General features: G+C 39.2%; 2 protein-coding genes across 2 annotated transcripts; both read left to right on the forward strand.

Annotated features, from left to right (window-relative positions):
* Window positions 1-1,318: 1,318 nt before the first annotated feature.
* LOC131303654 (non-specific lipid-transfer protein 2-like) lies at window positions 1,319-2,039 on the forward strand. Its single transcript, XM_058330614.1, has one exon. It carries the CDS (start codon window positions 1,404-1,406, stop codon window positions 1,692-1,694), a length of 291 nt encoding a protein of 96 aa, XP_058186597.1. The 5' UTR covers window positions 1,319-1,403; the 3' UTR covers window positions 1,695-2,039.
* Window positions 2,040-7,906: 5,867 nt separating this feature from the next.
* LOC131302843 (uncharacterized) lies at window positions 7,907-12,794 on the forward strand. The gene is made up of 8 exons (XM_058329636.1): window positions 7,907-8,566; window positions 10,185-10,568; window positions 10,654-10,818; window positions 10,900-10,977; window positions 11,068-11,251; window positions 11,294-12,150; window positions 12,427-12,524; window positions 12,674-12,794. Exons 1-8 carry the CDS (start codon window positions 7,907-7,909, stop codon window positions 12,792-12,794), a joined length of 2,547 nt encoding a protein of 848 aa, XP_058185619.1.
* The last annotated feature ends 6,909 nt before the right edge of the window (window positions 12,795-19,703 follow it).

Raw genomic sequence — 19,703 nt, forward strand, 5'->3', positions numbered from 1 at the left:
TCTGATAATTTCCTCTTTATCTTTCTCCTCCTTACCGGTAAGAAAGCATCCGTGGATCCAGACCATTCAAAATACAATCGAACCGCTTGCGTTCGACGTCCTCATTTTCTCTAGTTAAGGGCGTTCGCATGTGAAAGCTAGTGTAAGCAGACTGTGTGTGTATATATATATACACACACTATTCAGGTCCCGTTCCAGAACACTTTTTTAAAAAATAAGTATTTATTTCAAATTTTCAAACTCAAAAATAATGTAAATGAAAAATAATTTTCAATTTTTTTTTGCACCGTATAAAAGATCCATATTGATAAGAAAATTATTTGCGAAAGCACATGATTTTTAAGCTTGAAATTGTTTTCTTAAAAAATAAGTACTTATTTCCCTTTTGGGAACGGGGCCTCAAAAAGTTTCTCGAATGCGCTCTCTCTTTGGGCATATGCGATGCAAGTGCAAATCGTGTAGAAAAGAGAGGAGAAGATATTTAGGATGGCATTTTTTTCTTGGCAGACAGTTAATTGAAGGGGCAATTTATGAAACTAAAGTGTGAGTTATCCTCATTAGTGACGTTCACACCAAAAAGGGTGTTTCTTATATTTTATTTTTTTTGCAACAACAAATTTTTTTTATTAATCTTTATAAACGATAACAAAAATTAAACGGAATAAGGGCACACCACCAACCATCCAAGACCATCAAAAAGGACAACACAGAAGACAAGACGCTAACTGACCACCAAAAATCCAAGAGAAACCCAACTTAAAAACAAAGAAACACCTAGCGAGTCTCAGGCTAAACAAAAAACTAAACCCCGGCAACAAAACCACCAAAGTCTAACAACACCCGAAAGTCACCGGTGTTTCTTTTATAATAGTAAAATAATATGTTGTAATTTCTACTACCTTTTGAAGTGCATACTAACACACCCCCCTAAACATCACAACAAATATTATACCTTTCCTTTAATTTTTTTTGCAAAATTATTTATAAGAACAATTATTTTACGTTGTAAAATGTTCTAAGTCAAATCAAATAGAGTTGTCAATAGACTCTAGCCCAGTTAACATATCCTGATCTTCCCTCCTTATGAGGGAGGCTAGGGTTTGAGTCTCGTCGTAAGCGTTTGATATTCAAGACCATTCATAGTCTCTGAAACCATCGTAAAGTAAAACAAATTTAATTTTTTCTTGATAAAAGTTCTTTTATTTTTTTTGGTGGGTCCCATTAGCCCTGACCTAAGATGCACGGACCACATGAGACTTTAGAGTATCTGGATTCTATTTGTCCCAAGGAGAGGTCCGGCCTCTATAAATTGTGCCCCAAGCACCGGGCTAAAAGCAGTACCCCATTAGCACTCTCTCTCTCTCTCTCTCTCTCTCTCTCTGATATTACTGTGGTGCTGTTGGATGATGAAGAAAGGGACTTTTCCTTCACTACTGTGTGCTCTGGTTGTGGTGGTGGTGCTAGCGAATGCACGGGTGACCGAGGCGGTGACGTGCAACCCCTTGGAACTGAGGCCATGTCTAGGGGCATTCACATCGGGGCAGCCGCCGTCGGCAGGTTGCTGTGACAAGGTGAGGGAGCAGAAGCCTTGCCTCTGTGGGTACATCAAGAACCCTAACCTCAAAAAGTTTGTCAACTCTCCGAACACTCGAAAGGTTGGCGCCGCTTGTGGTGTCCCTTACCCAAAATGCTAGAATATTTACAAATCCCAAACAAAAGGAAAAATTAAGATAGTATCACTATTATCATGAAAGTGAAAGAAAAATGGATCACTACCTGTCTACTTGTTTATGACCAGTTTTAAAGAATATATAATAATAAAACTTTGTTGGTGAGATTGAATCGCCGGCAGAGCCGTTGTTGAGTCTGGTCATGTCTTTTTTTACTGGCTAGTTGTGTCGCGTCATCTACCACAAGTTATGTATTAGGAGAAAATAATGGAAAACATGTGGTACGTACTACTCTGCTTCTATTGTTTCTAGATCTGTGTCTCCAGTAGTTTTTGCTGTATACAAGAGCTAAGGGCCATTTTTTTCTATGTGTACTGTAGCAATCAGAAATACTTGAATCATGGGTCAATCTGATCATAGCCAATACAAAAATTAGGGCTTGTTTTTTAAGCATATTAAGGGATTGGACTAGCAATCTCATGGGTTTCACAAGAGATATACTTATTCACGGAGGCACTGTAAAATGGCTATTTACGGTGCTGGACAATTTCAGCCATCCGTTTCGGCATTGGACTGCATAGATTAAAAATTAATAATCTATTCGTGCGAATAAATTGTTTTTAATCCGTATCGTCCAAAAGTGTTTTGAACGGCCAAAATTGAGCTCCGTAAACTTTTATTTATGGAACCTCCGTAATAAAAGATTTTCTCATTTCACAATACCATGTTTGATATCCAAAAATTGGATTGGACAATGAGTCCAATGGATTAGGAAGCCTGGCCAAGGGTTTCACCTCACGTGCTTTTGGTTGGAAGTAATTGGAGGGAGTAATCAGCACACCGAAAGTTTTTGGCTTGGATAGTTGGAAATAATTGAAAAGTGGTTGATTGAATTTGTTTTTGGTTGAAAAGCGGTTGAATGGTTTGAATGACAAAAAATTGTTGACAAGTGGTTAAAAAATTAAGTGCTTTAATTTTCAATCCGTTTAAATTATTGCGAAAATTTTATTTTTCTAATCATTTTATCTTAAAGAGTTATAATTAATTTTTTTTATCTAGGGCTCTCATAATTAAGTTTCTGCTCCATAGGATCCAATATAAAGAACATAAACTTAATTATGAGAGCCCTAAAGATAAAAATTAATTATAACCGCTTAGAATAATATGAATAGAAAAATAAGATCTTCGCATGGTTCAAACGGATTGAAAATTTGAGCACTTACGTTTTTAATCATATGTTATCTTTTAATTTTGCATAAGGGAAAAAATAGAAATGTGTACTATCAATCCAATCCTATCACATATGAAACAAACATGATATTAAAAATCTCACCATCTAATCTCATTCCAAGCAAACATACTCATTACCAATTAATCCTAATCCTAATCTCATTTTCTTATGAATCTCATCTCTATCACTGTTATTAAACAGGGCCTTAGGCCATCCATAGTAATATAATCAAAAATGGATAGCCAAAAGTTGACACATCAGCTTTTGATTATTCACTTAAGAGATTGTTAAGCTTAACAATGTTGAGGTTCACAATGATCACTTTTAGTCCATAACCAAAATAAGGGGTCTACTACAATTTCACACAATCTCTCTCTCCCCCTTTGTTTGCCGCTATTCAATTCCCTTCATTACGTTTTTTTTTTTGGCAAAAATATATCGAATACATGGTGTTCTTCCTAGTGTTATCTATCAAAACAACACCGATTTTTTTTTTCTTCCTATTCCTATAGCCTATATCACAAATCCACCACTCTCTTAATTTTTCAAAAAAAAAAAATCAGATGTGTTCTTAAATTTGAAAAAGAATGCAAGGTTCTTCCTCTTTTTTTTTTTTGCAAGATTCTTCGTTTACTCAACCATAGGGGGAGGAACAAAAAATGAATAACCACTTTTTAGTCGAAAAAATCAATTTTTTTTGCTAAAAAATGATTATTTATCAAAATACTTGGGTAAAAGTAAAAAAAAAACACTTTTTCTGATTCCTCTCGTTGAGACGAATCAATAACCTATAAAAGTTTGGTGTAAAACTAAAAAATGCGAAAAAAATTCAAATAAAGACAATTTTCAAATTTAAGTTAAATTCATAAGAATGCAGCCTAAAATAGAAACGGAAAAGAAGATTAAAATACCTTAATCCAGCAACGATGAGTTAAATTATAAATGATCGAGAAATATGAGCTTTACTTTTGGAGAAAAAGAAAGAGAAACAGTTTGTAGTTGAAGTGAAGAAAATATAGAACAAATGAAGAAAATAATAATAAAATAGTAGTTGAAATACGTCTGTATATAAATTTTGGAACTAGTTAACTTATGTAGTGTGGGGTTCACAAATTTTGATTATTGAAAAAGATTGCTAGTTTTGGTTATCCAAAGCCCAAAATTTGATTATTTCTAAGAATGTTGCAAAATTTGATTATACCATTGTAAGTCATTTTTTGCATAAATATTGTTAACTTTAACAACAATTATTTTTTGGTTATACCACTGTGGATGACCTTAGTCCCTAATTGATTGTGGGGACTGACTATGAGAGTGGACTATCAATCTCCTCACCTCTCCTAGTCCCATATTTGTGTTATTTTTTTTGTCCCGGGACTATTAGTCCCAACCAGACTATCCTTCGAGGTTGGGACAAAATAATCCTAGGGAGAGGGGTGAGACTATTAGGCTCCGTTCCTAAAACCTTCTTAAAAAATAAGTACTTATTTTGGAACTTCTCATTAAAAATAAGAAGGACCATTCAAAAAAATCCAAATAAAAAATTCCTTTCACATTTTCAAACTCAAAAATAATGTAAATGGAAAAAAAAATTCAAATTTTTTTGCACTGTATTAAAGATCTCAATGAGATCTATCAAATAAGATCCATAGTGATAAGAAAATTATTTGTATAAACACATGATTTTTGAGCTTGAAGTTGCCTTATACAAAAAATAAGACTGTTGCTATGAGAATGGGCGCCGACGGAAGGAAATCATATCGACGGCCGCACCGGGCCCTCTCCGGCCACCGAACGGCCGATCCGAGCCGTCCAAAAATTCTAAAATAAAAAAACCGAGAGGGCGGCCGTGGGAATTAACGGCATCCGAGGTGTATAAGGTGCTTGATCCGAGCATCCCTTTTTCGTGTATACGATTTCACACAAAAAAAGGGTGCTCGGATCAAGCACCCTACACACCTCGGATGCCGTTGATTTCCGCGAAAAGCCCCTCGATTTTTTTTTTAGAATTTTTGGACGGCTCGGATCGGCCGTCCGGTGGCCGGAGACGGCCCGGCCCGGCCGTCGGTACGATTTCCCTCCTCGGCCGGTCGGTACCTATATAAATTCTTCCAAAATAAGTACCAACCTTCTTATTTTTCGGAACAAGGCTTCGTATTAGACAAAAAATAAGTTCTTATTTCGGTTCCGGAACGGGCCCTTAGTTTTGGGATTAAGAGGAGCTCCGGACTAGAGATTAGATTACCATGATGACCCTACATGCATGGTTTAGGAATAACACACAAGGGCTATTCTATAAATGTAATTAAAAAATTAATTGTTTTTTGTTTGAATGGCGAAAAATATTTTTATTAATCTTTAAAAGAGATTAGAAAGTCTAAAGGGAGTAAGGAAAAAAACAACAAGTATCTATTCGAGATCTAAATTTTTAATTGGCAAGATACACCTCAAAAGGCCTAAATACTCTGATAAAATAAATAAGCACACAGTCCCAAAAAAATTAATTGTTATACTTCTAGTTACAAAAATACTTTTTTATCGACCTTTTTATCGAACTTGACGAAAAAAAAATATGTTACCTTTTATTTTTTTTCATTCCACTTTCTACTGACCTTGGCAGCTTCAGTGAAAGAATGAATTTCCTTTATCTCAAAGTAATCCTAGCACACTGGGTTTTTTTCCTCGGCAAAGAAAAAGGTTTTATTAAACTTGAAAAGAGAACATCGAGTAAAAGAGGAGGGAGGACCAGAAAATTTACCACATTTCCGAGAGAAAAAGAAAAGTAAAAACAAAGTTACACCAAAAGATACACCTAAATCAACTAATTTTGGACAAGATCACTGACAAGCCAAGGGGAAAATGGCTAGAGAGACCGGGGGGGGGGGGGGGAAAGGGGAGAGAGAAGGGAAAAAGCCCACTACCGAGGGTTGGATTCCAGTGATCAAGAACCACCGTAGACTCGTTCCAAGCAAAGAAGATGGGGAGAAGGGCCTTTACACATTGTATGTTGATAACTTACCAGAGGAGGCAGATTTTGAGTGGCTCGGGAAAACTTTTAACAATAATTATGGGATAGTCAAGGATGCTTTCATTCCTTTCAAAAGGAGCAAATCTACGGGTAACAAGTTCGGATTCGTGAGGTACGATTGCCATGTTTTGGCAGACGTTGCTATCTTTAGATCCAATGGGGTGTGGATTGGGGATAAAAAAAAAACTTTTTGTCAAAATGGCAAGTTTTGAACAGCGAGATCACATGGCAGGGAGGAAAGCCAAACTGGGTAAGGAGCAAGGGAGAATAGGTTCGACGTTCGAGAGTGAACTCCATGGGAGGAGATTTTAGAACTTACAATCCTACGTTTGGGGGTGAATCAAGTAAGCCCAGAGTCGTGAGGCATTTGTTGCAGAGAACTAATGGGGGTGGCTCCTATGCAGATGCAGTTAAAGGGATTGAGAAGGGGGTGCATAAGACTTGTGTCAGGTCCCTCCTTCAAGCAATGGTTGGTTATTTAGAAGTGCAGTGGCAAAGTTACATAAACAAATATCTGCTGATGTCTTCCAAAAGGAAGTCCAAAGTTACGGTTTGACCCATGTGGAGATAAGGAGCTTGGGTGGGAGATCCATGGTGTTAACCTTCCCCGATTCTTTGAACAGAGACTCATATGTTAAAGAATCGTGGTGGGAGAGACGGTGTACTTAGATTAAACCTTAGCAAGGACAAGCTGGTAGCCTTGAAAGATCTTGCTGGCTTAAATGTATGGATCCCCCTCTGAACATTTGGAACTATAACTCGTTTAAGAGGATAGCGCGGGGAAGTTTGGGGGCAGTTCATTAAAGTGGATGATGACACTTTGAAGATGTCGTCATTTGCTTGTGGGAGAATCCTAATTGTCACTGAAAAGTGTGAAGCTATTAATGAATGGATCCATGTTGAAGTTAATGGCATTAAATTCAACGTCAAAGTCCTTGAAGAATTTGAAGACCCTAGTGATCATATAAAAAAAGAAGATAGGAAAGTGACCCTCGTGGATGATGTTGCCATGGTTGAGGACTCCCTGGTTGTGAAGAGTCCAGTTCAGTTCGGCAACCAAAGAGATGAGGAAGAAGATGATCACGTGAGTGACAGCAAAAGAGAGAAAGTCAATGAAGCAGAAGCTGAATATGACAAAAGGGGACCCACAGCAAGGCCTCATTAATGATCCGGGGGCACAAGTCACGCCTGTTCTGAATTTTGAGGCTGCACATTCCCCAAAGGCAGCTGACCTCAATTTGGTCGAACAAAGGATCACAGAAGATATGGAAGGAGCGGGGGACTCTTGGGTTCCGGACTCTTATGTCTCCAGCCCAATGGAAACTAGCTCTTTGGGCCCAGGTCAAGGCCCACTCCAAGAAGCCCAAGACAATTTGGTTTTAGCCCACCCAGGAGGGGAGGCCATTAATAGCTCGGGCGATATCCTTCCCTCGCAGGGGATCATGTTGCCTTATTCGCAGTCGAACTTAAGAATATCCCAGACCCATGGGATAAACCTCATGGTGGATCTCAGTTCTGCCGGTGTACGGAGAAGAAGGAGACAATTGACTGTGATGTACGATTTTCAAGAGCAATTATCAGAAGAGCAAGGGGAGGTGGGTCAAGTAGGCTCCCCACGATCAAAGCCTCGAGACGATGAATCGCTCTCGCCAAGCAGAGAGGTACAAGCTACTCTTGCGGTTGGTTTTAGTTTGAATTTGCAGTTCAAGGGCAACGAAGAGAGGTTACTGAGGAAAATGATGGAGGTGGAGGCTCAAGAATTTTCCCAATTGCAGGGAAGAACAAATGGGAACTGATCGTGCGAACACGGGTAATTTTCTCATCCAATTCTTAACGAAGATATTATCCTAGAATATTAGAGGTCTTGGAAGCAATTTAAAAAAGAGATTCGTCAAGATGTTTGTTCAAGAGACAAAGACGGAGATAATGCACACAGATGTGGTGGAGAGGATGTAGGGTAACAATAATGTGGATTTTATGTTTGCAGAGGCAGAGGGTGCCTCAGGTGGGCTGGTTACAAAGTGGAATAGGGACTGCTTTTCCGTTATAAACTCCATTGTTAAGAAAAATTATATTTTCCTTCATGGTTCATTGAATAATGTTGAATGCATAATGGTTAACATCTATGCACCTAATGATGCTCATTCAAGGAGGGAGGTGTGGAATGATGTGTGTACCCTAAAAAGCCAGAGTCAACTCCCATGGTGTATTGGAGGGGATGTCAATGAAATCAATGTAACTGGTAAGAGATCGAGTTGTACAAGACTTGACAGGGGTATGAGAGATTTCATACAGTTCATAGATAATTTGGAGGTGGTGAACAGTCTTATGATTGGCAGACGCTTCACCTGGTCCAACTTTCAGGATTCAGCTGTCCACAGTAGGCTTGATAGGTTCCTTATGTCCATGGATTTCCTACACCACTTTAAGATGATACAGTGGGGACTACACAGACCTATTTCAGATCACTGCTCAATCATGATCTCAGATGACAATCGTGATTGGGGGCCTAAACCTTTTAGATTTATGGACATGTGGCTTACAAACCCTAAATGTATGAAACTGGCTGAGGAAACTTGGAATGTTGGTAATGTGCAAAGGTGGGCTGGTTTTAGGGTGGTCCGCAAGTTACAAGAGGTTAAAAAAGCTTTAAGGACCTAAAACAAGGAAGAATTTGGAGATGTGAAAAGGAAGATTCAAGATTTTGAATCTAGACTTGGGCAACTAGACCTTCTGTGGGAAAGTAGAAATCTATCCAATGCAGAGAAAGAGGAAAGAAGTCATGTTAGAGAAAAATTTTGGAAGTGGTTGATAAGCACCCAATATTGTAGATAATTGGTGCGCCTAGTCCCGTTTTATGTCATTTGTTTTATGTTTATTTGTTGTTTTAAGTAATTTCGCGTGTAAGGTTTCTCGTTGAGCGTTACAGGTGATACGTGAATAAAAGACCTTATTTTGATGATCCGATGGCGAGGCCCTGAAGAATACAACCGTCGAGCTTTGGAATGATCAAACGGAAGGTTGGCGAGTGCCAAGGGGCCGTCGGGTGGCAAGACGAGGTTTGGGGAACTTGATACCTCATTTAAATAGAGAGTTTTGAGAGCTTCACTGTATCGATACGGCTTCTGGAGTATTGATACGGTTTCCAGCATATCGATACGGTCCTTCTATGGGAAAACTTGGATTGCAGAGGAAGACTGCTCGGTATCGATACGCTTATGAAGTATCGATACGGGATTCTCACTGACCTACTTTTTGACAAATTTCAACTTTCCATTTATGGCTTGGTTCCACTTTTTGGATATTTTCTGGATATTTTGAGGAGAGAGAATGCCTTTTTATATAAATAGCTCACACTCTTTCCCTCTTAAGGGGCTAGATTTTTTTTCTCCTTAGTTGGTACTCCATTAATGTTTCTTTAAGCTATTCAAGTGTAATTTTCATAGAACTCAAGTAAGTACTTCTCGTTCGATCATTTCTCGTTTATTAAAATTGTAGCCACGAACTAGATCTTTCTCAATATCAAGTTTATTTTCGTTTTCTTCGGTTAAATATCATGTCTCGTTTTTATGCGTTGGTCTATGCTTTAGCTATGAGTGAGTAGTTACTTGGTTGAGTCTCAGAATACTCTTTCCCGAGGACTTAGGTCGTTATTTGGTTCTCAAACCACCGGGCTTAAAAGCATGATTTTCGGAATAGAGCTTAACTTGCATTTTTGGTCTAAACAAGAGGTGTTAACTCCTTGGTAAGATGTTTAGTCAAGCGGTCTTGGCAAGCAGCTTACCGAGGGCTCGTGGCCTGCTATGTGTTCGATAAATATTAAAAACAAGTTGGTTCGCTTCCGTTTAATCACATCTTTTGTTAAACATAGTCATTAAAGCTAAATTTCTTGGGCGTGAGCACGCGGTCATGACTCTCACCTGAATTATAATCGAGAACCGGTAACGGCCTTTGTCAAGGGTTAGACGATCCCTAGACTTGCCTTTTTTTTAGTTTATAAAGCTTTTTTCTAGTCTGTTGCCTTAGTTTTCCACCGTTTAAAGCAAAACTGAAAGTTGGCAGTCTTAAACGCCGAAATCCATCGTATAAAACCTTCAATCCGATTAAGCTATATTCAATTCTCTGTGGGAACGATTTCGGACTTTTGGATAATATGCTATCGACAACCTAGCTCTACGCTTGGGGTTTTTCTCAACCTTATTTGAAGGCGAGGTTTGGAATTAAGCAATGGTCAAGATTAGTTGAAACGTTGTAGAGACAAAAATCAAGGGGGAAATGGCTCAAACTGGGTGACAAAAATACTAGGTTCTTTCACTCAGTTGCAAATCACAGATTTCTCAAGAACATCATTGGAGCAATCAGAGATGATGAGGGTTGGGTGGAAGAACCAAAACTAATCAAAGAAGCAGCAATGAAATACTTCAACTCCATCTTTAAAAAGGGGGATGATATCAGACCTACTCTAGGGGGTGTATTCAACAAAAGACTACATGGAGACTTGTCTATAGAGATGGAAACACATTTTGAGGAAGTAGAAATTTTATTGGCCCTAAAGAGTTGCAGCTCGTTCAAAGCACCTGGGCCAGACGGCTTTAATTTCTCTTTCTTCAAGAAAGCATGGCCTTTCATGAAAAAGGATGTCTTGGAATTTTTTTGCGGAGTTCCATTCCAATGCGAAACTAGTTTCTGGTATTAACTCCACTTTCCTCGCTCTTACACCTAAGGTTGATGGACCTATAAAGTTTCAGGAATTCAGACCAATAAGTACGGTGGGTGGTTTATACAAATTGTTATCAAAGGTTTTAGCAAACAAGCTAGAGAAGACACGTCCAGCTCTGAGTGGGGAAGCTCAAACAGCGTTAGTCAATGGTAGACAAATCCTCGATGGGGTCTTGATAGCAAATGAGATAGTCCACCACTAGAAGCATAGTCACCAAGCTGGTCTGATCCTAAAACTTGATTTTGAAAAGGCTTCCGATACTGTAAATTGGGAGTTTCTTTTGGATATGTTGCACAATGTGGGTTTTGGTGTCAAATGGTGCTCATGGGTGAAAGAATATATCTGAACTGTCTCTTTTTATGTGCTCACAAATGGCTTTGCTACTAATGAGTTCAAATCCCAAAGTGGTATAAGACAGGGAGACCCATTATCCCCTTTCCTTTTTACCATAGTTGCTGAGGCCTTAAATGTTCTACTGGAGAGGGCAAAGGAAATGGGTTTGATCAATGGCGTTAGTATTGGGAATGGAGGTTTTGTTTTAACATATCTTCAATATGTAGATGACACCATCAATTTTTGCAAGAACAACATAGAGGAGATCAGTAATATCAAAAGAATTCTGTGATGTTTCCAGCTGTTGTCAGGGCTTAAAATTAACTTCTCAAAGAGTGTAGTGTGTGGCATAGGCATTCCAGAAACTACTCTTACCCAAATGGCCAATAGAATGGGGTGTAGAGTGGACAAACTTCCCCTAAAGTACCTTGGACTTCCTCTAGGTGCAAACCTAAGAAGAATCAGTACGTGGCAGCCTATTGTGGATAGGATCAAGAAAAAACTATCAAAGTGGAAAGGGAGGCGCACGACCAAAGGGGGTAAATTAACTCAGATTAAATCATCTGTCAGCATCTTACCTATCTACTATATGTCTTTATTCAAAATGCCTATCACTGTGGCCAAGTCCATTGAGAAAATTCAAAGGCAATTCTTTTGGGGAGACACATTGGAGAAAAAGAAGTTACATTTGGTGAAATGGAGCTGCTTGACAAAAAGCAGAAAAAGGGGTGGTTTGGGTATCAAGAAACTACTGGATCATTACTTATCTCTCCTTGCAAAATGGTGGTGGAGATTCTACAAGGAGAAAGGATCTTTATGGCATAAGGTGATCTCTATGAAGTACGGGTTGGACAATAGTGAATGGTTACTGCAGCTCCCAATGCCTACGAGAGCGTCAAACGTTTGGAAAGATATTTGTTCAGTGGGCGATATCTCTTCAGAATTTGGCAAGTACCTTCATGACGGCTTCAAGATTGAGGTCAAATCAGGCAACCTAACAAAATTCTGGAAACACAAGTGGCTTGGGGAGACTCCTCTTAGAAGCCAACTCCCTAGACTTTATGCGGCATCCTTACAACAAGAAACCAAAATTGCTGACATAGGAGAGAGATCAACACTTGGCTGGTGGCCACTTAATTTCAGAAGGAATTTACACGATTGGGAGAATGTGAGTTACATTCAGTTACAACACAAACTAGCGGAGATAAACTTAGTAAGGGATTAAGACAACATTTTATTATGGACTAAGGACAAGAGCAATTCTTTCTCTGTAAGATCTGCATACACCAAATGGGAGGAACTCAATTATAACGATGATTCAAACATTCGCCGTATTTGGAAGAAACCCCCCCCCCCCCCCCCCAAGGTGGAGGTGTTTGTTTGGATGGCGCTCAAGATAAAATTGCTTCAAGGTCAATTTTCGTAAACAGAGGGTTGGTTTCAGATGAAGGGGCGCAAGAATGCCCCCTTTGTGCAGAGGCTTGTGAAACCCCAAGACACTTGCTTCTCCATTGCAGATTCTTATGGGAAGTGTGGACGGGTGTATTAAGGTGGTAGGGTGTACTCTAGATATGTCCTCCAACAATCATGGACTTCATAGCTATGTGGTTTAATAACTCTTTCAAAAACCTGGAAAAGAAATGTCGGGAATCAATTTTGTTTGCAGGTTTATGGTCAATTTGGATTGCCAGAAAGGAGGTTATATTCAATAATAAGCATTTGGATATAGATGAAGTGGTGGACTTAATCAAAATTAGGGTAGCATTTTGGATCAAGGCAAAGCATAATGTCACGAAATACTCAGTGGAATAATTCAAAAGGGGAATAGAGGTGATCAGGCGAATGAGGAAATAACTGAAATTATAGAATTTTGGGAGTTAGTGCTTTCTGAGTTTTGGACTTCCAACCGACTTGCTGGTAGTCCCTCCTTTGTTTTTTTCTAGTTTGTTTTCATTTTACCATTTGGTCTCTTGCGCCATTTTTTGGGGCGGGACATAAGTGACCTCTTTTCTCGATGTACCCTTGTCGAGTTCAATAAAATTTTCCTTTTGTTAAGTAAAAAAAAAGATACACCTAAATCATGAGCCTTCTAACACCATCAACGTTCCTTTTAAAATCTTTCACCATATACACCTTTACATCTGTAGACACCCCAATCTGGATCTCTCGATTGATTTACTTTATTTTTTGGTTTCTTATTTCTCTGACGATGAATCAAATCAAAAACAGTCTTGAGAATGGAAAAGTTTGAACTTGGAGTGATTGGAACCCATTCTAAACCCCAAATCCCTAAAGTCAAAACCCTAACCCTGGGTTTGACCAGCGTGCGTTGCTCTGGCTCTCACGCGCGTCATTCAACTTGCCAGGTGTTGGTCAAAGTCAAAACTTTGACTGTTGACCAGCGCGGAAGTTGGTGGCTCAAGCGCGTGCTGGTCAATACCTGTCCCCATCACCTTTTTCCAGCTGGATTTTGTGATGATCAGGGATCTATTGACCGGTAGAACCCCGTTTTCATCGTTTGAACGACGTTTTGCAGGTGCATGGGTTGCTCCATCCACACAACCACTCCCATCACTTGGTGGAACCTTTTTCCACCAAGTAAGGCCAACCAGCCTTGTTGGCTGGTTGCATGGCCAAGTTAACCACCAACCTAGCACTCTCCCACCTTTTATAAATACCCCATTGGTCTTTCAAGTCCAAGGTTACAAAATTTCAAGCAAAAAAGGCCACACAAGCCCTACTACCCTTGATATCCTCTCATCCGATCCACTTCTATACACTCATTTTGCCACCACTACCTACTGGTTCAAGCCATTTTAAAACACTCAAGCAAAGGTATAACATACATACTGCTTACTATTTTGACCCCTGAGGGGGGCTAACAGGGCCAACGCTGGTAATCAATATCAGTCCTGGCCCTAAGGTCAGCAGGGTTACAAGAACCGTGCACTAGCATTCTCACGCGCGTTGGACCCATATGCACGCACTCCTGTCATGGGTAGCGCGTGACAATCCACGTGGGGATGGGAAAGTTAGTTATTTCCAATTTTCATTATGTACAGATCATTGTGATGCATGTTAAAATCTAATTTACTGTTTTACATGTGAAAAATATTAATTTAGCTTAGCATGCTATCTTAATTACTTTGGAATGCTCCTGGGTTGCTTCTGAGTATGTTTTAGAGCGCAGGCATGCAAGAGCAATTCCTGGAAGTCCAGTCATGATCCACGTGCGCCTGTGTCACTCTGTCGCATGCTGGTCATCTGATTTCCAGTGACTGCCTTTGCATGGGCAACTTGGCCCCTGGTCCTTATTTTGGTACCCCCAATGTTTAGGGGTTGTGTTTCAAATTAATTAGTTCTGTTTGTAATTTCAAATTGCTTTCAATACATATAAACTGCTTGGTTTGTCCCCCTGGGTGAGCACTGGTCCATCCAGAGCCCAGAAGGGAATAAAATTCAACATGTTGGTAGGATGTCAACACGCACATGTGTATGGGTCTGGCGCGAGTTGGAGGACTTGCATGCGCATAGATTCATGCATGCAAGTTGGTTACTGTTCACGTCAAATTCATACAATGCACTATTTTGGTATTTGTTCACAGTGTTGGGTTTTATCCCATTTATTATTATCATTCCATCCATCCATGTTATTTCTGATCACATCCTGCAAAGTGTTACAGTCTTAATCTCCGATTAACTGTTCCTCTGCCCTAGATGACTAAAAACTAATTAATAAAAGAAGAATCACAAATATTTTCACAAAATGCCTAAGTAGATATCGATCTCCGAATTGGGCGAGAGGGGTACCTTAAAACCCTTTCCCTTTCGTAACCTGGCTCCCGAACCCAGATATGGTTATGACAGACTGGTTCCATCACTTTTTCAAAATAAACAGCGCAGCAAGCGTTTCAAGTTCGGTTCCTTGGGTGTTGGACCTTCAAACCCAAGTGGTGACTCTGAATTGAGCACTCGTCTACCAAAAGCGCGCTCATCAATCCGCCTTTTTCAGGGTATGTTGCCCACAACATCAAATATGACTTTGACCCACAAGGCTACCCTTGTTTTGATTAGTTCTATCACTTGGTTGAGATCAACAGCTTTATTGTTAAAAATAGCATCATTCCTTGTAATCCAAATAGACCACAAAGTTGCAAAAATACAACACTCCCAAAGGTGTTTCTCTAGATTTCTAAAATGAAAGGGAAACCACCAGGAGGATAAACCCAGTAGATTCGAAGGAACCACCCAAACTATATTCCACCACTCTGCATCTTCAACCAAATTTGTCTAGAAAATGGGCATGTTAGCAGCACATGCTTTGGTGTTTCCGCTTCCAATAGACAAAATTGACAAGCCAAATCCTGCTCATCCATTCCCACAATAATGTTTTTGCTATTCAAGACCGATCTAGTCACAATCTTGTTTTGACACGCCAACCGCATGAAAATCTCTACCTTCAGAGGACTAAGATTTCTCCACAAAGATCCAAATCCAATATTGGGGGTAAAAGCATAAGCTTCCCATAGGTCATATACAGACTTAACAGAAAGCATATTATTTGAATGAGTTCTGGAATCCTCTCTCATTGCCAGTACGACTGATCATGGCCGTAGGGGAACTAGTGGCTGGATTGAATCCTCCGCGATGGAAATGCCCTCTTACCCCAACCAACATAAGGGGGCTAGCTTCTACTGGTGGTGGGCGGCCTAAGGGTCCAAAGGACACGTAGCCGGAGGCGAGTCACAAAAGAAAATAGTTCCATTTTCCTTCTTGTTCATCAATCAAAAATGTAAAAAGTACTACTAGCTAGTTCATAGAAGGCCTCAATCCAGAGCATAGAATCCATTCTTGCTGGCTCCAGGGTCACATTGTAATGCCCCGATTTTTCAAGAAATTTCGGAAGCTTTAACCCTAAAATACACTGAATTTTACAAATTATTAGGCCCTTATTTATCCTTATACAAAAATTACAATTTCAAAATAATACAAAAATCTATGTACATTTATTTAACAAAAGCAACTCCAGAGCGACTCTAGTTTTGACACGAAATTCCAAGCAATATTGGCTCAGACTCCGTTTCAGGGGTCCCACCTGTATCAACTGCTCCACTGTGGAATCCTGCACACTCTGGCAAATTGAACGTCGAAGCAAACGATTTGTCAGGATACAAACGTATCCTGAGTGATAATTCACTAAGTAGAAATCCTAAAATCCAATACCACAATATGCAGATCAACAATATAATAATTCATAATACATTGAAGGTACAAAATAATAATACATCGTCTTTTTCTTTACTATCCATCATCTTACATGTAATCTAAGGATTCTCTCCGCGAGATCCTTTCTTCCCACATTCACTAATTACAATCGTCTCATGGGTCCACCCTTCCTCTTGCTTATCCTGCACCAGCGTCCTAGGTGAGCTCACCTTAGTTATGTACCGAGCATGTTCTCACTTAAGACCATAACAGGAGGATCGAGTCATCCCATGACGTATCGTACATTAGGGTCGGACATCCAGTACCCCACGCTAACTATAACCGTCTCATGGGACCCATTCTCTTCCTCAAAGAGAAACTTTCCATGACGTATCATACGTTAGCGTCTCACTAACTATAACCGTCTCATGGGACCCATTCTCTTCCTCGAAGAGAAACTTTTCATGACGTATCATACGTTAGTGTCACAACACCGGGCCCGCAGGTAACCCATTTGAACACAGGGCCCCATAGGTTACCCTTGCCATCGCCATGGCTCAATTCACAATCCACACAGTACTCACACTTTCAACACTTTATCATTTTCCATTTACTTATCATCGTCTACATGATTCACTACTCGTAACCACCCCGGGAACCTATTTGTTCAATCTACAGCCATAACAAAATATTACACGGTTCAACATTTCAACTAAAAGTACTAACAACACATAACCATGCGATAAAATTTATCCTGTCGTAAAATTAATCATGCGAGTAACAAAATAATATTCAGTCAAACAATTAATTACTACACTTAAAATTAAGTCTATTTCTCTCGTTTAGAAATTTTATAAAATATTTCTACTATTTAAACATTTTTTTTAACTTTCATATTATTCATAGATTTTACAAACTAATTTTTATTGAAAAATACTTATTGCTAAATTTAGTATTTACTAACTATATTAAATATTAATATGAGATTTTTATAACAACAAAATTATGCGAGGCTATTTTAGTCAATATTTATTAGAATTAAAGATTAACTAATATATAATCTAAAATATTTCTTGTTTACAATCTAAATAAATTTTTACTAGTAAAATATTCTTGTGAATATTTCATAAACATTTATCTACCCCAATAATTTATTAAACACGTAAACGTCCACTCAAATACAAATCAACAATGCATCATCAATAATAATTTCACAATCAAACACTTGTTAAACGATCATAAATTTTCACAGGATATAATACTAATCATTCTAGCACAACCGGACTGAATTTTAATATAAACAGGACTAAAAATAAATTAACAATTTCACAGCAGGTCATCATCTTCAATAAACTTTAAATCTAAGTCCTAACTCCATTAAAATGCAGATTAAGGTTTCGGGTTTTCGGAAAACTACCTCAAACGCGATTCTAAGTCCGGATAAGTGTTGTACGGGGTCCGTAGATCGCCGTGGTGATTTTGAAATCTCGAGGCAGCGTCCGGCGGCACTCCGACAGGGCCCGCAGCGGCGGTGTGCCCACGAAACTCACGGTGTGCACACACCTACGGTCACAACTCTCTCTCTCTCTCTCTCTCTCTCTCTCTCTCTCTCTCTCTCTATTCTAGACTCAACAATTGAATTGAGAGTGAAATAATATACTGATGTTCAATTTTCGGATTTATGTGGGTATGTATAATGAGAGAGAATAAGGTAGTGAGAAGGTGAGATGATAAGTGTAGAAGTAGTGGAATGAGGAAGGAGAGTGATACTGAAAATGATAAAAAGATAGGGGACAAATGCCACATTTGGGGGGTTTTCAATTCTAATGTATGTGGACGCATGTATGTACAGGGTGAGAATGTATCTGGACGCGTGTATGTGTAGGATGAGAGATAGAGAAGTGGAGAGTTAGTTTGAATAGAGTTCTACTTAGAGTTTAGATAGGAAAGATAAGAGATGAATATGAATCACTGATTCCATGTATATCTAAAGTTTAAATACATATCTTATTCAATAGTGCAAATAATATCAATTGTACATATAATAATATATTTTAATTATTCAATCTAATTAATTATTGAATTAGGAATTTAACAGTATAAATTTGTATTAAAAAAATTTGGATCAAAAATTCGGGTCGTTACACACATTCTGTAATCTCACTCCTAACTCCACTCCACTCCACTCCACTCCACTTGTTGTAAGAGTTCTTTTGAGGTATTGAAAGTTTATAAAGGAAATGGAGAGAGTAAGGGGTAGAGAGAGAGTTAGACAGGATGAGAAGGAAGATCTATCCCAAGGAAATCGAACTCTGTTCGTTGATAATATACCACAAGGAACTCGTAAATTTTGGCTTTACAATCTATTTTCAAAGTTTGGCACGTGACGACAAATTGCACTAGAGGGAAATATGATGGCATAGTTTTGTTAGGTGATTGGAAGTGAAGAGGAGACTCGTAATCTAGGGGACCAAGCGTTCCAGGCGCGTCGTGCATCTTGGTGTGCTCAATCGAATTTTTCGTTATCATTATCTAAACTATTCAGTTTGCATGTAGAGGTTGTTGAATACTACGTGTATGCCAGAACTCAAGTAAATCAGAATTAATATTGCATGATCAAGTAGATTTAATTTGCATCGGTATTATTTTTGGAATTATATTGACCACCATTTTTGTATACCTAACGTGTTGTCTAACCGAAACTAACGACACCCGGTCAGATTGACCCATGATTTCAAGTCTTTGTGATTGCGACGTTGCACCTAGAAAAAGATGGCCATTAGCTCTTGTGTACAGCAAAAATAAATAGACACAGATCTGGAAATTAACAGTACTACAAAGAGAGTAGTACCCCCTGTGTTCCATTATTTTCCTCCTTATACATAACTTGAAGTAGATGACACAACCAGCAAACAAAAACAGGCATGACGACGACTCTCCCGGCGACTCAATCTCACCGGCAGAGTTTCATTATTATGTATTCCTAAGACTAGTTCATAAACATGTAGACAGGTAGTGATCCATTTTTCTTACAGTACTTTCATGCCAATAGTGATACTCTCTTAATTTTTCCTTTTGTTTTGGGATTTGTAAATATTCTAGCAACTTGGGTAAGGGACACCACAAGTGGAGGCAACCCTCCTGGCGTTGGGAGAGTTGACGTACTTGCTGTAGCTTGGGTTCTTGATGTACCCACAGAGGCAAGGCCGCTGCTCCCTCAGCTTGTTACAGCAAGCCGCCGACGGTGCCTGCGACGACGTGAATGCCCCTAGACATGGGCCCAGTTCCAAAGCGTTGCACGTCACCGCCTCGGTCACCCGTGCTTCCGCTAGCACCACCAGCACCACAACCAGAGCACAAAGTAGTGAAGCACAAGACCCTTTCTTCATCTTCAAACAACACCACTGTAATATCAGAGAGAGAGAGAGGGAATGCTAATGGGGTACTGCATTTAGGCCAGTGCTTGGGACACAATTTATAGTGGCCGGACCTGTCCTTGGAACAAATATTAGAATC

The sequence above is a fragment of the Rhododendron vialii genome, chromosome 10a (genome assembly GCF_030253575.1).
Source record: "Rhododendron vialii isolate Sample 1 chromosome 10a, ASM3025357v1".
NCBI lineage: Eukaryota > Viridiplantae > Streptophyta > Magnoliopsida > Ericales > Ericaceae > Rhododendron > Rhododendron vialii.